The sequence below is a fragment of the Miniopterus schreibersii genome (genome assembly GCF_964146895.1).
Source record: "Miniopterus schreibersii genome assembly, chromosome: 4".
NCBI lineage: Eukaryota > Metazoa > Chordata > Mammalia > Chiroptera > Miniopteridae > Miniopterus > Miniopterus schreibersii.
In genome coordinates, this window is record NC_138105.1 from 7,980,077 (window position 1) to 7,996,669 (window position 16,593).

The 16,593-nt window shown below is 41.4% G+C and overlaps 1 protein-coding gene across 1 annotated transcript in view; it reads right to left on the reverse strand.

Moving 5' to 3' along the window:
- SEC24D (SEC24 homolog D, COPII coat complex component) overlaps nt 1-16,593 on the reverse strand; it is a 66,704-nt gene that overhangs the window by 34,815 nt on the left and 15,296 nt on the right. The window contains exons 7-8 of the mRNA XM_081137529.1: nt 14,501-14,612; nt 12,389-12,516 (exon numbers count right to left, since the gene is read on the reverse strand). Coding sequence (XP_080993655.1) covers nt 12,389-12,516; nt 14,501-14,612 — 240 coding nt within the window. The remainder of the gene's footprint in view (nt 1-12,388; nt 12,517-14,500; nt 14,613-16,593) is intronic.

The following is a 16,593-nucleotide window of genomic DNA, read 5'->3' on the forward strand; positions in this document are numbered from 1 at the left end:
GGACAAAGGGAAAGCAGAAAACAGCTGTGGGTGCAAGCGGAGAGTCTTAGGGCAGCAGATGGAGAGTTAGAGTAGGAAGTCAAAGTCAAGGTCTATCAGCCACATCTCTGGTTGCTGTTTGTCCTGCAGCCATCACCTCCAGGACCAGGAGATGCTTTCAAGAGTTAAACTAGGAATAACGCCTGCAATATACATGCACTCCAGTTAAGTCTACTTTTCTCATCATTTTATTTTCAAAGATGTCAAAGGCTATCACCAATGCCGAGAGACCTTAGGAACAACGCACGATGCAACTATTTGCTAGATAAAGCAGAGAGAGAGAGAGAGAGAGAGAAACATCAGTGTGAGAGAGACACATGGATTAGCTGCCTCCTACACACGCCTGCACACAGGCAATGCAAGCAAAATCAACCTTATTTTTACTGCTGTGATTTACTCAAAGGCAGGCCCAGCCTAAAACTACATTCCAGTCCTGGCAGAGTCTGGCCTGCAGAGCTAAAAATGAAAGTCCAGCAACACACTGGAGTCCAGTAATGACTGCACCAGGCTGTTAAGCACACTCACATTTTTTGTATCTTCACTCTAGGAAATGGGGTGATGGATAGGTCAAGTTAGGTCTTCAGACAACTGAGGTGACAGCAAAGAATGTTAAAAGCTTTTTAAGTGGTTACATTTTCTTGTGGGCCCCTCGACCAGGGCAAAGTGGCAATGCCTTGTTCAGAGGCTTTCTGCGCCCTCTGCAGATGTCTACTTATCTGTTCCACAGTAGAGTGCACAAGCTCACACAACGAATCTCACCTCTCGAGTTCAATTTTAGTGTATACTGCTTTTTGTAAAAAATCACATTTACGGAAAAATTCCCCCCAGAAATTGTTTTTTTTCCCTTACCAAGGACATTATATCATATTTACTTCAGAAATATTTTCAGATTTTATAATTTTGTTTATAAATGTGCTTAAATCTTTTGGCCTCTAGTGCGTTCCTGCCTGGTCCTTCTTTTCAGTTCTTCTCTTCAGTGGAAAGAGTGACACACTGGACCAAACCCTCCTGTCACAGTTGTCGTCCTGTCCTGCATGATGTGTGCTGCATGGCTCACAGACAGGAGCTGAGCAAAGGGAGGAAGGCCACATATCTGATCTTGTGCTTGTTTTTAGATTACCATGGCTGTGCCAGATCTATGTCAGAACTAATTTTAATTAAGATGAATAAAATGTCTCTTTTTGTGCATTATTAGTGTGATAACATCATGGACTATTTGGGACCACAAGCAAGAATATAATTAACTGAGAAATAGGCTCAGTGTGAAAATGAAATAAGTGATTTGAAACAAAACAAAACAGAACACTTGTAGCTATTTTTCCATGTGAAAGAGCAGACAACAAAATTTATCAATCAGGAGCTCTTTGGACTACCAGTGCAATTTTTAAAGTTTTCTTATTTTAATATATTTTTGGTTTTCAAGTCTTCCTGCCATTCTCCCAGGTAACTTTACATTTGTGCAGTCGGTGCTGGGCCTGTTGTCCAGAACATTAAACAGACCAGCAGGCAAAGATGCAATTAGAAGCTCAGGTAGTAAAGCTGACACGGGAAATTGTCATTAGTAAAAGTTCTCTTCAGCTTAGAAGGCAAGGCTCAGCTACTCACAGACAGATTTCCAGAACAAACACATATGCTCAAAGCGAAAAAAGCACAACCTACAACAATCCCAAATGGGGAGTTGTGGGGTTTTTTGTATTTTTTTGGTTAATCCTCACCTGAGGATACTTTTTTCCACTCTTTTTCAGAGAGAATGGAAGGGAAGAAGGGAGAAAGAGAAAGAAAGATCGATGTGAGAGAGCTGCACTGACCAGCTGCCTCCCACATGGACCCCAAACAGGGGCAGGGAGCGAACGTGAAACCCAGGTACGTGTCCTTGACCGGGAATCGAATCTGGGACCCTTCTGTCCATGGGCCAACACTCTAACCACTGGACTGAATAAGCCAGGGTGAGTTTCTATAAAGTGTTTAACCTCTGTATTTTTGTTTGGGAAACTATATAAGAAAAGTCTGAATATACAAGTCTTACTACATAGCCTGTGTTTTAGAGAAGTGATGACTAGCAAGGGTGGCTAAATATTAAAAGCCTGTTATACTGGATCTGGACAGCTGATGAACACAGATCCACTAGGTGGTGCTGTGCAACTAAAAATTAAAACCATACACCTGCCTCAGTAACAAAACATTCACGATAATCATGCTATATTCATTTTATGTAACTCTAATAGTATTTAACTGAACTTATGTTCGCTATTACCATCACAAAATTAAGAAACATATACTTTTCCTGAAAAAAAGGTGACAATGGTTAAAAAATATTCTGCGTAAAACAAAATGAGATTAAACAATGTGAAACACAGGCTATTTTAAGGATAAACTGTATAGAAATGACAGATGTGGCAAATTTACTGAGGATAATAGCCAAGGAAACTTATTTAAGAGTTTCTAATCCTCTACCCACTTTTCCTCCACGGTACAAGGGAAGCAGAGGCCTTGTCAGGAGAGGCAGCCCCAAAGTATAGCAGGTGACCTCACACTTGCTTACTGATTTTGAAAAAATACATATTTTGCATTTTTAAATATACACTTCTCCTCCCTTTTCCCTCTTCTTGTATCTCCTTCATCTGCAGTCTCCAGGAAGCAATCAGTGTCCTGTGACTACAACTGTCCCCACACACACCCATAATTCCACCGAGTCCTGCAGGAAGCATCTCTGCTATATCACTGTAGGTAACAGGAGAGAAATTTTTGCCACCATGGTTCCCAAATCAGACCAGACTTACAGCAAGTAGACCTGCAAATGTGACATGGTCCTCCAGCTTGATAAAGGGTGCTAATCAACATCGGGGACAGTCCTAGTAAGTCATGTGACATATGTCTCCAGCAGCCACGGGCTCTCGTCCAGTGTGGCTTTGGCACACAGCTCCTGGACTGGAGGGCAGCTTATTCTCGGGCCTACCTCAGGGGGAGTCAGTGAGTGGTTTGGATTAACTGGGAGATGTAACTAGAAGCATGGCCATGGTGTGGGAACAGATAGTCCAGAACGTGGGATAAACTACCACCCCTGAAAAATGTCAGACGTGTAGACTCTCAGGTAAGTGGCATATGAGCAGTCAGGCTCCCAGGGGATTATGCCCAGAAGCTAAAGGGAAAAGAGAGCCCGCTTCAACTGCACTTACTACCAACTTTTAAGAGAGAGGAGGGGCAACTTGCATGTGTCCATTTTTAGCTTTACCATGTATGACACCAGTCAGCCTACACGGACAGCTAAGGTAAGGCCACAGGCTACTCGTTGGACACACTAACAGGCAGTACTATTTGTCTGACTTTCTGAAATAACAAGTACAGCATGAAAGAGTATTTTCTTGAATGCCTTTTAAAAATCGTGTTATGCATCTTCTAGAAAGAAACAGGGCCTGACAATAAAACAGCAATGTGTTGTATTAATTCTAAGAATATCTTTACACTTTTCAAGAATGTTTTCAATTGGCCCTTGTTAATCTAAAACTTTGCATTTCCATATGTCCAGAAAATTAACTTCATGCTACTTTGAGTGTTCGTGGCACTTGAGAGACAATTTTCCATTTTTTTCTCCAACATTGCTATTAGAGTCTATTTATTCTGGTTATAACAAGATCTAGTCAGTAGAGGCTTCTTTCAAGGAAGAGATGTGTGGTTACTAGGCATTGTATTTCTGTGGACAGAGAGACAGTTTCAATCAGTGAGAACAACACAACGCAGGAAGAAATGTGGGGTGACAGTGGCCAGGAAGCTAGGAGGCTCGTCCACTGGGATGGAGGAGAGAATAGGAAGGCTGCTGTGCTCTGTGGGGAGCCCCCCAAGCCAGGTAGGGTGGTGGGTCCTGACTGACCAGGTCTCTGTCTGTCTGTCTCTCTCTCCTCAAATCAGTTGTTTACTCCAATTACGACAGAAGATAAAAGATTTCACATTTCACTAAACTAAAATGACATTTTTTGGGGAAAATGGTATATTTGATATATGTTCTGAAATCTGCTTATAAATTAGTAAATTCTATCTAATATTTTACAATTGCCATGAGGGGTTTTTAGAATTTGTTGTATCATTTCCTATATTTTATTCAATTCATAAAACTCTTAAATTACATGTTTGAAGTAATTAGAGTTTTCCAAAACTTTTTAAACCATTTAGGACAAGAGAGGGTAGAAGCTTAAAACTCATTCCCATGTTCAAGTCTATGGTACCCTCCAATTCACCAATGACACAGTCCAACTTAGGGCTAAGGAACACGGTCTTTGAGGCAGACTAGACCCGTGATGTCTGCATACACCAGACTTTATAACTATGGCTCTTCTGTTTTACCTGTATTTTGCAGAAATATTGTTCAAGAAAGCCAATGACGACCTTATTTTCCAAAACAATGAATAATGTTTCAAAGACTTAAATCTTTTTCTACATGTCTGTCTCACATATCTGCTCCCTCTCTTTCTCTCTTATCACATGTATATATCTCCACTTTTACAGCACGATGATATGGAAAGAAACAAACATATGCAGAATCTTACTATCCAGGAAATTCTTCAAGCAACTGTTGCCCAGTCAGCACAGCTGTCTGTCTGGCAGTGAGTCCCCCAATGGCTATTTTTCATACAAACATATGAGTAGGAAATAAAATATTTTCTTTGATCCACAACATGGAAATGGAAATAAACATCAGATGCCTGGATAGAGATGACTCAGAAATGCAGGTCCAGGCTTAGCTTGGCTCCTGGATTGTCAGTTCCCTGTTGACTATGTAACTCATTCAGATCAAATTGCATTTGTACAAAGTAGATGCTCAATAAATGTTTGTGCACAGATCCTTATGGTGAGAATCTCATCACATTACTTGTCCTCAAAATTCTAGTTTACTTTCACATATAACTGATACTGTGTAGTGAAAGAATCAGATCTTTATCTAGCACAAAAAAGTTCCAGGAACTGCTTTAGGTCTTGGGAATACAGTAAGTGTCCCTACCCTCATGGGACCTAGTGGGAGAATGACACAATCAAATAAACACAAACACAAAATCGCCAGCTGTGGTGCATGGTGTCAGGAGCCTCAGGGGTGCTGCGTGGGATACGCAGCAAGGCTCTCCCGAGGATATGACTTTGGACTGAGATCTAAAGGTTGAACAGGAATCAACTAGACTAAAAGGACGGACAGTGTGCGGAAGAGGAAGGAAAATTCTTCCAGTAAATGCCCAGAAATACCTTTTGAAAACACAAAAGCTGTACGATGTTCAGGTACCAGTGGGTGCTTATCACTGAATAACAAAAACAGAAACCAGTAGTGCAGCGCTGAAACAGAGCACGCTGCGTCCTTTTAAAAAATGCGAATGAGAGGCCCACTCTTTCCTCTCATCGCTGAATGTGACTTGTGGCGCCCACATCAGTCTCCTCCTCCTAATAAGATGTGTAGCTGCCACGGTCACTGAGAGAAGGTTAGCATCCCACTAAATGCATACACTTCAGGTAAATTTAAATTACTGGAGTCTTCACATTTCTCTTTCCTGTACAAAGTAGACACCCAAAATCAATAATTCCTGGGTTAAATAAAGTTTTCCACGTAGGAATTTAATACTGTACAGCAAATTACCATAATAATGATAAAGATGAGGAAGAGTGTAACTATGATTCCTATACTAGCTTATTTCATTTTATTTTAAATTTTCATTTATTAATTTCAGAGAGGGAGAGGGAAAGAGAGATAGAAACATCAATGATGAGAGAATCATCCATCAGCTGCCTCCTGCACACCCCCTACTGGGGATCGAGCCCAAAACCCGGGCCTGTGCCCTGACCAGGAGTGGGACGGGTGATCTCCTGGTGCATGGAACGAAGCACAACCTCCAAGCCACACCCGCCAGGCAGCTAATTTTATTTTTAAACAATTTTTAAATTCAGTGAAATTAAGTGATATTAAAAGTTTAGTTATGAGAGAAACAGGCTTAAACACCTGAGGTGAGGTTGCTGAGGTTGTGATGCTGGGAGGTAGATTCAGTCTGTGCACAGGGCCGCAACCTGACTCTAATCCTGCCCTGCCCCCCTCCTGACACCAGCTGAACTCCTGACAAAGAGCCCTTCCACACCCACTGGGTGTCAGGCAGACCTGGGATCACTCCACACACTGCTCCAGCACTTCCGAGCTAAAGGTCTACACAGGGTTTCTTCCTCCTTCCTTCCTGCTTACAAAAAGGCCTTGATTAGTTGTTTTAGCCTTTTATTCCATGAGAACTTGGTGCCTAAGAAACTTTTAAATATTTAAAGTATTTGACTGTTTCAGACTTGATCACTAAGGGGACACATCAACGACATACACCTGAAGCCCTTGTATTACCTAAATATCCACAAAATTTGACTGAAGTTAGCAACCATGAAGCAGGTATAAATAGAGTATTTTCCGGATTCTAAAATCCCATTAATTATATGAGGCACCACCCAAGCTTCCAGTGGAACCTGACATAATGCTAAAAAGTTGCTTTAATAAGACATATTCCAAATTTAAAATGTGAAAATGTGAGAAAATGTGGGCCTTACAAATAATGAAATGACAACAAGAGGCTGTAAAATGCTGCTCCCCCTGCAGGGGCCCCTCCCTGCCGCCCTCCACTCCTATGTTAGGGATGCTGCAACCCAACCCAGGCACTGCAGCCCAGTAACACCAACCTACAGTCGCCAAAAGTTAAATCAAGGCAGAGGGCTTCCTTTTTTATTCTTGTTTCTCCTGAAGTTATTCTCCATTTAATAAAAAATGAAGATTTACAGGAATACCTTCGTGACTGATGAGAAAATAAGCTTGATGCATTCGGTTTCTAAACTGTAACTTAAAATCGGATTCTAATGACCTCTGCCCTGACAAGTGTGACAGTCAAGGCATCTGCAGTTAACACCATTCTAAACAAGGACAACATTCTGTTCTGCAGCTGTCAAAGTTTTCCATGGTACTTTTTCATAGCACTGTACAGTGACCAGAATCCTTACAGGATATGATTTCATTTCTAAAGGAACTTCATACGCTACAGTCTTTTAAATGCAACATTCATAACTATTTCTATTTCAGTATATGCATTTTATTTTTCCAAGTTTTTATGTTAATACTTCTAAAAATATGCATTAATGCAGACATTTCAGATTATAATACATGTATTAAAAACAGACTCAGGCTTTTGAAGCTTTAATTTAGAAATAATTTAAGTTATACATCTTCTTTAAGTTCTTTAAAGAGCAGAATATTATGCAGCAATGAGTTTCATTTCAAGGCAAATGCATCACTAAAGCTAGTAAATTTGAGCTACATGTAGAGATGCAAACCTCACAACCTTCAGGTGCTCTTTACATGAACAACACACTCAGGGTTTCTTACACTGAGAGTACAGTACAGACAAAACCACTGTGGGTCGAGCTGCGCAATAACATAAAGTATGCGTGATAAGTTCGTGGCCATCCATGTCGAATGCCCCACAAAGAGTGAAAGAGTAAGGTAGACACTAGACATGCATGTATCACTCCTAGGTTTATAGTACGTCAGAGCCAGAAGTCTCCCTCTTGGCAATGGAGGCCTGAGGTCACAGTACAGGCCCAGTGCAGACCCAGCTAAAGTCACTTTCCTGGCTGAAAGTAGTCTATTTTTATTGGTTTCTGAAATATCTTTATATGATCAAAACTCCTTTGTTCTTTGCATTCTGCTCTTATAATATAACCTCTCTCATAAATATGCTGTACAACACAGCTGTGATCTCTCAGATGATTTTTTTTCTTTGCCCACAAAACTGGAGAGGCAAATGGCCATGAGTTGCAGTCCTTTAAAAGTATGAAACAGCTCAGCCGGGAGTGGCTTAGCAGTTGAGCATCGACCTAGGATCCAGGCGATCGGGGTTTGATTCCCGGTCAGGGCACATGTCCGGGCTGTGGGCTCGATTCCCAGTCAGGGGAGTGCAGGAGGCAGCTGATCAGTGATGCTCTCATCATTGATGTTTCTATCTCTCTCTCCCTCTCCTTTCCTCTCTCTAAAATCAATAAAGATAATGTTTAAAAAAAAAAAAAGAATAAAACTATGAAACAAAACAGCCAAAATGGGATGTTTCCTTCATTAGCGACATGTTTATCAACAGACCCAACTGCTGCTGAGGAAGCTAATGATTAAGACTTGCTGTGCTGAAGATATTAAGAGGCCTAAAACACCTAGAAATCAGCCAGCACTCGTAGTTTGGTTTATCTTTGCCTTTTAAATGTCTATCTGACTGTGATGAGTGCATTTACTCAACCAAGACCCCTATGTACTATGTGCCCAGCCCATGCCAGGTTCTGGATGCTCTTGGCCTTCCAGGAGTAGAACACTTTGAGACAGCTCACAAGCTTGCGGGAGCACAAGGTCCACTGCTAGAACTACTGCCAGCAGGAAGAATGAATGACATTCCATGTGTTTATCCAAATAGAAGCTCAACCAGCTTATTCACAGCCAGATGTAGACGGAACTTGGAATTTGGACTTTGAGTGCCAGCAGCATCACTAGCTGTACGTAGAGTTGCTACCTCTACAAAACCTGTTAACACAACTTCGCAAGCTGCCATCTTCCTAAGAGAAGGATGAAGGATGCGCAGACAAAACACTCCAGTGCTACAGAATCTCGTTCTTAGATGCATTAAGCAGCAGTGTGAGCTCTGCCAGAACTAGACGGACTTGTGTCAGCAAGCTTGGCCGAGGAGTCAGGAAACAAGCAAGCCACCCTCTGCAGGTGATGGAAGGGACCGGAAGCCCCCCCATGGAATGAGTTGGGGTGAGTTTATTCTCTGACAGCCTTTGCTTTTTTTGTTAACCCCATCCATCAAGTTATTTGACATCCATTCCTTTTTCTTTCCAATGGCACTGATTCTATCTGAATAGGAACAATCATTAAGGAAAAAGAATTTAAACAGTATTTAATAATAGGACAAATGTCTATTCATTAAGTCATAACTAAGGCGACCTGAACCACAGCCGAGGGTATCCTCATCAGAGCCTTTCTCACACTGGACAAAAATGAATTATGTACCCCCACATTTTCTAAGTCCTGGACAAGAGGAACTCTCTAAAGTCCACCTCGGTTTCCAGCAGAGAATAAGGAAAGGACCAAGTGAAATTTAAAGTCTTGGGTAAGCCAGGCCAGCGTGGCTCAGTGGTTGAGCATCAACCTATAATCCAGGAGATCGCTGGATTCCTGTTTGGGGCACATGCCCAGGTTGCGGGCTCAATCCCCAGCCTGGGCATGAGGGAGGTAGCCGATCGGTAACTTTCATTACTGATATTTCTCTCTCTCTCTCTCCCTTCCTCTCTCTGAAATCAATAAAGATATAAATAAATAAATAAATAAATAAATAAATAAATAAATAAAGTAAGTCTTAGGTAAAAGAGTATCTGCACTCTGCACTAAACTAATTCAATATGAAAGGAAATTACTTTGACTATGATGTCCATTTGTAATCTAAAAATATATATGCAGATATTCCTAAATCTAGTCACAGATGGAGTTAAAGCTTCTGCCATCTGGTTTATAGGTGATATTACTCAATTTCATGTATAATTAGATGTAGGCAACTGTCCAAAGTGTAAAGATTTCCCATTTTAAAGGAAATGCAAAATTAAGTATAATCTTCACTCCTCTGCACTGGAAATCTATACCGTTTCTACCTCAATTCTTAAAATACAGCATCAGAGATAAAATCGCAGTTATGAAACAAAGGAGCTTACAGGCTAGCCAATTACTTATGCTGAATAAGTATTTCCTAGTTAATTATATTAAATGTGGCAATGGATTTCATTTAAAACACATACAAAAAAATTAAAATTTAAGGGAAATGGACTATTAAACCTGAAGACATAAGATATCACTTAGCAATAGCATACATCTCCAAGGCAAATGCTCGTAAGGAACATTCTCAGATCATAACCAGTGGGTGAGGTTTATTTTTATAGGCGTTACTAACACAATGACATGCTTTAAAAGGTTCTGTTAAACAATGGAATCAATTTTTTAAAAGAAAACTGTAATATACTAAATAAATCCTTTTGATTGATGCCAAATCAGGAAATCTTCAAGGATATCTTTTTCTAAATTGAAGTGATAATGGCAATATTAGTCAGATAAGAAATAAAATCCTAAAATTTTACTATACATAAAAATAAGCAAGTCATTTAACATAGACAAAAATAAGTTAAAATGCTATTCAAACTGTGTAAATGGTGCAGCCACTTTGGAAAATGATAGAACTGAATAAACATGTACCCATAAGCTAGCAATCCACTCACAGGTACTAATCCAAGAGAAATGAATATATGTCCACAGAAAGACTTGTACAAGAATATCGATAGGAGCTATGTTCACAATAGCCCAAAACTGGAAAAGGCCCAGATGTCCCTTGTGAAGGAGTAGATAAACCGGTATAGCCACACAATGAAACACTAGTCAGCAATGAGGAAGGAAAGGCCACCCCACATGCACCATCACCATGCTCTCTGTTACATCTGCTGAGTGAAAGAAACTTACTCAGAGAGCCCATACCCTAGAAGTCTGCTTACCTGAAGACCTCACTAGGAAACAGATCTATGGAGGACAAATCAGAACCACAGCTGTCAGAGGAGGAGGCCAGGGGGAGGGGTGGGAGGCAGGCTGGGAAAGGCATGAGGGTGGCAGTAATACTCCACATCTTACTAGGGGTTTGGCTTACACAGGTGTATGCATCTGATGAAATTCAGTGAAACCTTTACTTAAGATATGTGCATTTCATTGTAAGTGAATTTTGCCTCAAAAGGAAAAATAATCTATGATCAAACATGAAACTCTGGTTAATGGTGTATCTGCTGGAGTATTTACAGGGAAGTGTACTGATACCTCCAATTTACTTTGAAATACATTTTAAAAAGACGGGTTGATGGACAGATGAGTAATATGTGATCAAACACATACGGTTAAATGTTAATGGTAGAACCTAGGTGGCAGGTATATGGGTGTTCACTAGAAAATTCTTTCAAATTTTCTGTATGTTTGAAAGTTTTCATAACAACTAGCTATTTTAGCTAGCTATTTTCAACGTCTTATTATGGAAAACACACACATATCATATATAGCACACTCTCTTTGTCGTTACAGATCGGTCTACTTTATCTTACCAAGCACAGTGATTTTACAGAGGAGTTTGGGAGCATTACATTAAGTCAGTCCTGATAGTACTCTGCATGGAAGACTGGCTTCTAGGAACAGCCCAATGCCTCCTCTATGCCCAATGCACACCCAATCCACTTGACTCCCAAAAAGGAAGGATGGCAATGCTCTCCCACACTCACAGGAGAGTGAGGGGACATCCTAAAGGGGATGAAAGCCACTGTCCACATGTACCCATCTCTGTTCTCTTTCTTCACTGAAGTGACATAAAGCAGACCCCTCCCCCTTTCCCCAAGCCACTGTACCCCCACACTAGCCAGCATGGCCCCCCAAGACAGGTACAAATCTGTTCTCTCTCACAGATGCCCTGCCTCTTCTCAGGTGCTACTGGGTACACAATAGATCAGCATCCTCCCAAAGACCATTACAGACAAGCAGAGGTATAAACTGGGAAGGGAATCTGGGGCTTTGTCCTTTAGCACAGCAAAAGGAACCTCAGGTTCAGCCTAGTTCAAGGGACCACTGCAATGGGGTCCTCATCAGAGCTCCAGTCGTAAGTACAGCCATTCTCCCCTCCCACCTGACCAGCCCTGCTCTAGTGCCTATGTCTCTGTGAGCAGGTGGGCATCCGCCACTCAGGAGCACAGCAGGAGGAATGAGGGCTGTGCAAGGTGGATGTGCTGGCCATAATACCCACTGAGATCACCCTAGTGCAGAATCTCTAAATCATCCCCCTTTTGTCCTTTCCCCACTTACCCATGTACTGAGGACATCTGACCAAGCTGAGACATACAATGTACCTGCTCTGAGTAGGAGTTGATGGGCGTTTGGTCCAGTGATTGGTAAAGCAGGTGCAGTAAGACCAAGGACCTTGGGCTCTGTTATCTCCCTTCACCAGAACACCTAGACATCAGGGCCCTGACCTAGGGGCTAAGGGCCTCACAAGAGGGCATGGTATTTACATGCATTGTTCCAACAGGCCAGAAAGTGACCCAGTCCATCAGGGTTTGGTATACAGGATGCCAAAAACCTAGCTTGTCAGATTGTTGTTTCCTTAACAAATTGAATGACTACATGTTTTTGCATTATATGCTCATTTTCTGTTTACAATACAAAATAATGTATAAGAAAACGATGCTGCAGGCAGATTTTGGAACTGGCAAGTTACTGATCTGCTACCTTCAGGACTCTTACCTCGTTTGAAGGAACTGTGGCGAAGGGCGTGATGACAGCGGCTAAGGGGATCTGAGCCTGCTTGGCCATGTCTGACGTGCAAGGGAAACAGTATGTTGTGCAGCGGATGTACCGAGGACTGGCATTGCCTGAAACAGTCAGAGACACACTGAAAATCTGCTTTGAAAAACCTGCCTGGTAACATTTAAACATTTGTGAGGTGCTTCTGGATAATGCATTGCCTTATTTGTAAAATGTTCTTCATGATTCCTAAAAATAGAGTAGTGCTGTGCAATTCTACCATCTATCCTCTAGGCACACTGCCATTTCTCCCACAATACAACTCTCAATACGAAAGGGATGTTTTCATCGTTGTCATTTCCCATGAGCAGGTGATTAACACAGCCAAGTTGCAGACCTGAAAGGTGTTTAAGTCAATGGAAGAAATGAAGCAACGCACAGGAACATGAGAGCACAGCACTCCTTCCCTGTCTTCTGTCAGCTCCTCTGCTGAGGGAAAGCTGAGCATCTGGACACCCTGACACATCAGCAGGTGATGCTCTGTCAACTGCGATTCCATTTGACAGTGTTAGTTTAAAATTTGAAAATTTAATCTAGAAATGAAAATTCTACTTGTAACAGGAATATTTTGTAAAAGACTATAATCTATTTTTAACACACATTGTGTTTCCTAACCAATTATATTTACTTCATGGCATACATGAGTATTAAAACACTATCCATGGCATGAAAAGTACTTTGAATCTCTAGAAAAACTTACCTAAAATAAATTTTGAAATTAAACTATAATTAAAACCTATAATATATTATAATCAAAAGGATGTAATCCTCAAACAAATATTTATTGAGTGTCCACTAAGTGTTAGGCACTGTCCCTACAGAGCACATAGACAATTATTAACCCTAACAAAGAGTGCAGTATGTGGCATTAGATGAGAAATTCCATGGAAAAACACACATGGTTCAGGAAGACAGACTGCAGTTTTAAACAGTCACAGAGGAGGCCTTAGACTCCAAGGAGGCAAGGGGTTTCCCAGGCAGGCACCTGGGGTAGCTGTTAGTCCTCACTTGTTACTGAGGGTGGGCAGCTCTGAGGTACAGAGAGGGAGAGGAGCAAAGCTCAGCAGGCAGTAGGTAGGAGCCTGGATCTGTGTGCAGGTGTGTGGGGCATGCAGGTGTGGGAGGCTCCCTACAAAGCCCCTCTGCCCTGCCTGCTCTGTAGGGACAGCACTGAGGAAAGCTCAGAGGATGGACTCAGGAGGAGGGGACACCCCCCAGACTAGAACCTGGCTGGCTCCACAACTCTAAAATGACACAAAACGCTTGTTCACATACTGACATTACACTTCTAGGTTTGAGTACATGACTCATTCAAACAGTATATCCAGAATCTGAGGTGTCCGATCTGACAGGTGGATTAAAGTGACAGTAGGCATGGGGCAGAGTCAGTGACAATGCTCACCTGTGCCTCATCCTAGCTGGAAGGAGGGAAACCAGACCCAGAATGTTAGAGCACCTGTTGAAAAGATGTTGCTGGGGCCTGAACGTGGTCTGCCGACATCTCCAGTATTCAAACCCCTGCTGCTCTGTTCATGCCGCCCTGCCAGGTCCCCAGTGTAGTAAATAAAGGGAAAAAGGAGGGTACAAGCTAATACACACCCATCAGTGAGAGTACAGAATCTTCTGAGACTGTATGTTGTTGCATGGCTCCTCATCAGAAACTAGACACTTCGGCTGACAGCTCCTTGTCTGTACTTGAGCGACTAATGGCAGACTGACTACGTGAGATGCTCTGTGCTCAATGCTTTCTATGTTCTGTATGATTTCGTTCTCACAGTGCACCCTGTGGTGAGCACCAGCATTGTATGGGGAAACTGAGGCTTGGAGAGCTTAAGTACCAACTCAGGTCACATGTATAGAGAGTGATGTAGCCAGACCACCAAGCCCCTGTCCTTTACCAATGCTCTGCAGATATGCAGACAAGTATTTACAGAATCAACTATAAGAGCATTCCACATCAGTGAAGGCATTACTGAAGGGTATCAGTGTATGAAATGAAAAATAATAGTGCGAAATTATAAAACCTCAATCAAAATTGTTGAAAGTAAATACCTTGATCTTGTACCACGCAGTCTGTGGTGACCAGGGGAGGGACCTGGCCTCTGGTGCTGGTGGCATAGACCTGTCCCCCTCTGGTGGCTCGGTCATTCTCAATCACCTGGATCTGATCAAGAAGACAGCAAGAGCGAGTTAAAGTCAAGTCTTTTCAACATGCTCGCCCCCCTTCATTCCTCACATAAACAAGGGCACTTTCTATACCTTCAACTCACTTCAGAGCAAATTCCCATAGAAACCACCACGGCATGCGTCCCACCACTGTGCACTGTCACAATGTCAAACTAGTAGCTTCCAAACTCTATTCTTAGTACCCTGAGCTCAGACCCAATCCTTCAGAGAAGTTTATTTTTATTCAATTTGTTTATTGGGACCATAGATAAGCATTTTTTAAAATCTGGTAGGAAAATAAATTGAAAATAACTTTTTTAAAGAAAATACTTTTTGCAGTTAAAGAAAGTTCTAAAAGGCTAAAAGTGATTGAATTTAGAAAAATTATTTACAACATACAACCTAAACAAGGCTTAACTTCCTCTTCAAATCCTGCTTGGTCTTCAGCATCCTCTGGTTCCACACACGCACCCTCACCCCCCACGCACACCTGCTCCCTGAGACATGAGAACAGCACAGTGTCCCAGGTGGGGTTCCCAGGGCACACAAGTCAGAACAGAACACAAGTCCCTAAGTTGTGTCATTTCATTGGAAACATCTGACATTTCTCTAAGAAAACACTTATTGATGAAAAATTGAGAGACAAAAATTGTCTTTCTGTTGTGAGCTTAGGGGTGAAAATAATGAGCAGGATCTAGTGTGCAGAGCTAGAAGAAATGAGAAGGAATCCTAAGACTTCTTTCCTCTATCTTCTCCCTGTTTTCCTTCTTCCTTCACAGGATAAAAGAGACCAGGGGTTAGACAAAGAAGAGAGGAAAAGAGAGGGAAAATAGAAGAAAGGAAACAAGTGTCAAACTGAAGTATGTAGCTTTGGAAGATATGTAGTTTTTTTACGTTCCAAAAGAAACTATTCACAATAATAAACTGTCTTCCCCCAAACTCTGAAATGCTGCCCTGTCCATTTCCCCCATCTCACTCCACCAGGCTGGGCTGGCACTGACACCATCGGTCTGATGGCATATTGGACAATGGTTCTGCCTGCCATTAAGTTTATACATTCTGTTTCTCTAACTCAAATCATAGGGTTCCAATTAAATTAAAGATATAGAATATGCTCCAAATAATATTATCATAAAACACAGATGAGACTAATGCTAGCATGGGCAGAGACAAGCAACAAGCAGGATAATCAAAACACTATAATTACATTCTATATTTCAGCCACACTTTCTATAGCTCAACAATAATCTGGTTCATTCAATACTGGAATAGGTTTTATATTCTCAACATTTATTGTAATCATTTCCCCAATGAAGTCTCAAACATGAAAGTAAAATAAAAATCATGATCATCAATATGTTGAACATACATAGTTCTTAGTCTTCTAACAGATTATTTCCAAAAAGTTGACTTTAAATTAGCCACTTGCAACTTATAAAGCACTGGCTCCAAAGAAAGGATATTATACATGATAATTACATTTCTAAATTCATCTATATACTGGCTGGAATACACAAAGAGAGCAGGAAATACTATAACAGTTCTGTAATTTAAAAAAAAATATTACAGCTTTTAAAATTTACCTCAAATGCATATTCTCAGAAAACAGGCTTAAAGATAAGACTTATTAACAGAAATTTCAATAGAGATTCTGAGTGTGACTAGGTGCTTCGATTTAGTGACAGTGACTCCTGACAATGCCAAACCAACCTCAACACATGTAGATGGCATTTCCCTTCAGAAGAGAAGCCACGAGAATTACTTTCACACTTATCTGCTACAAATAGAGTGTTCTGGGTTCATAAAACAGAATCAGGAAAGAGAAAAAAGGGAGATTCTCTAGGGATAAATGAACAAGGGTCAGGAAGGCACAGGATAGAAGGGGTGTGTCTCGGGTGGGCTGTGGAGGACAGATGTGAACTTGGGAGAAAGAGGACAGGAGAGCTCAGGTCTGAGCTCCTGTAGACACAGAGGGAGAG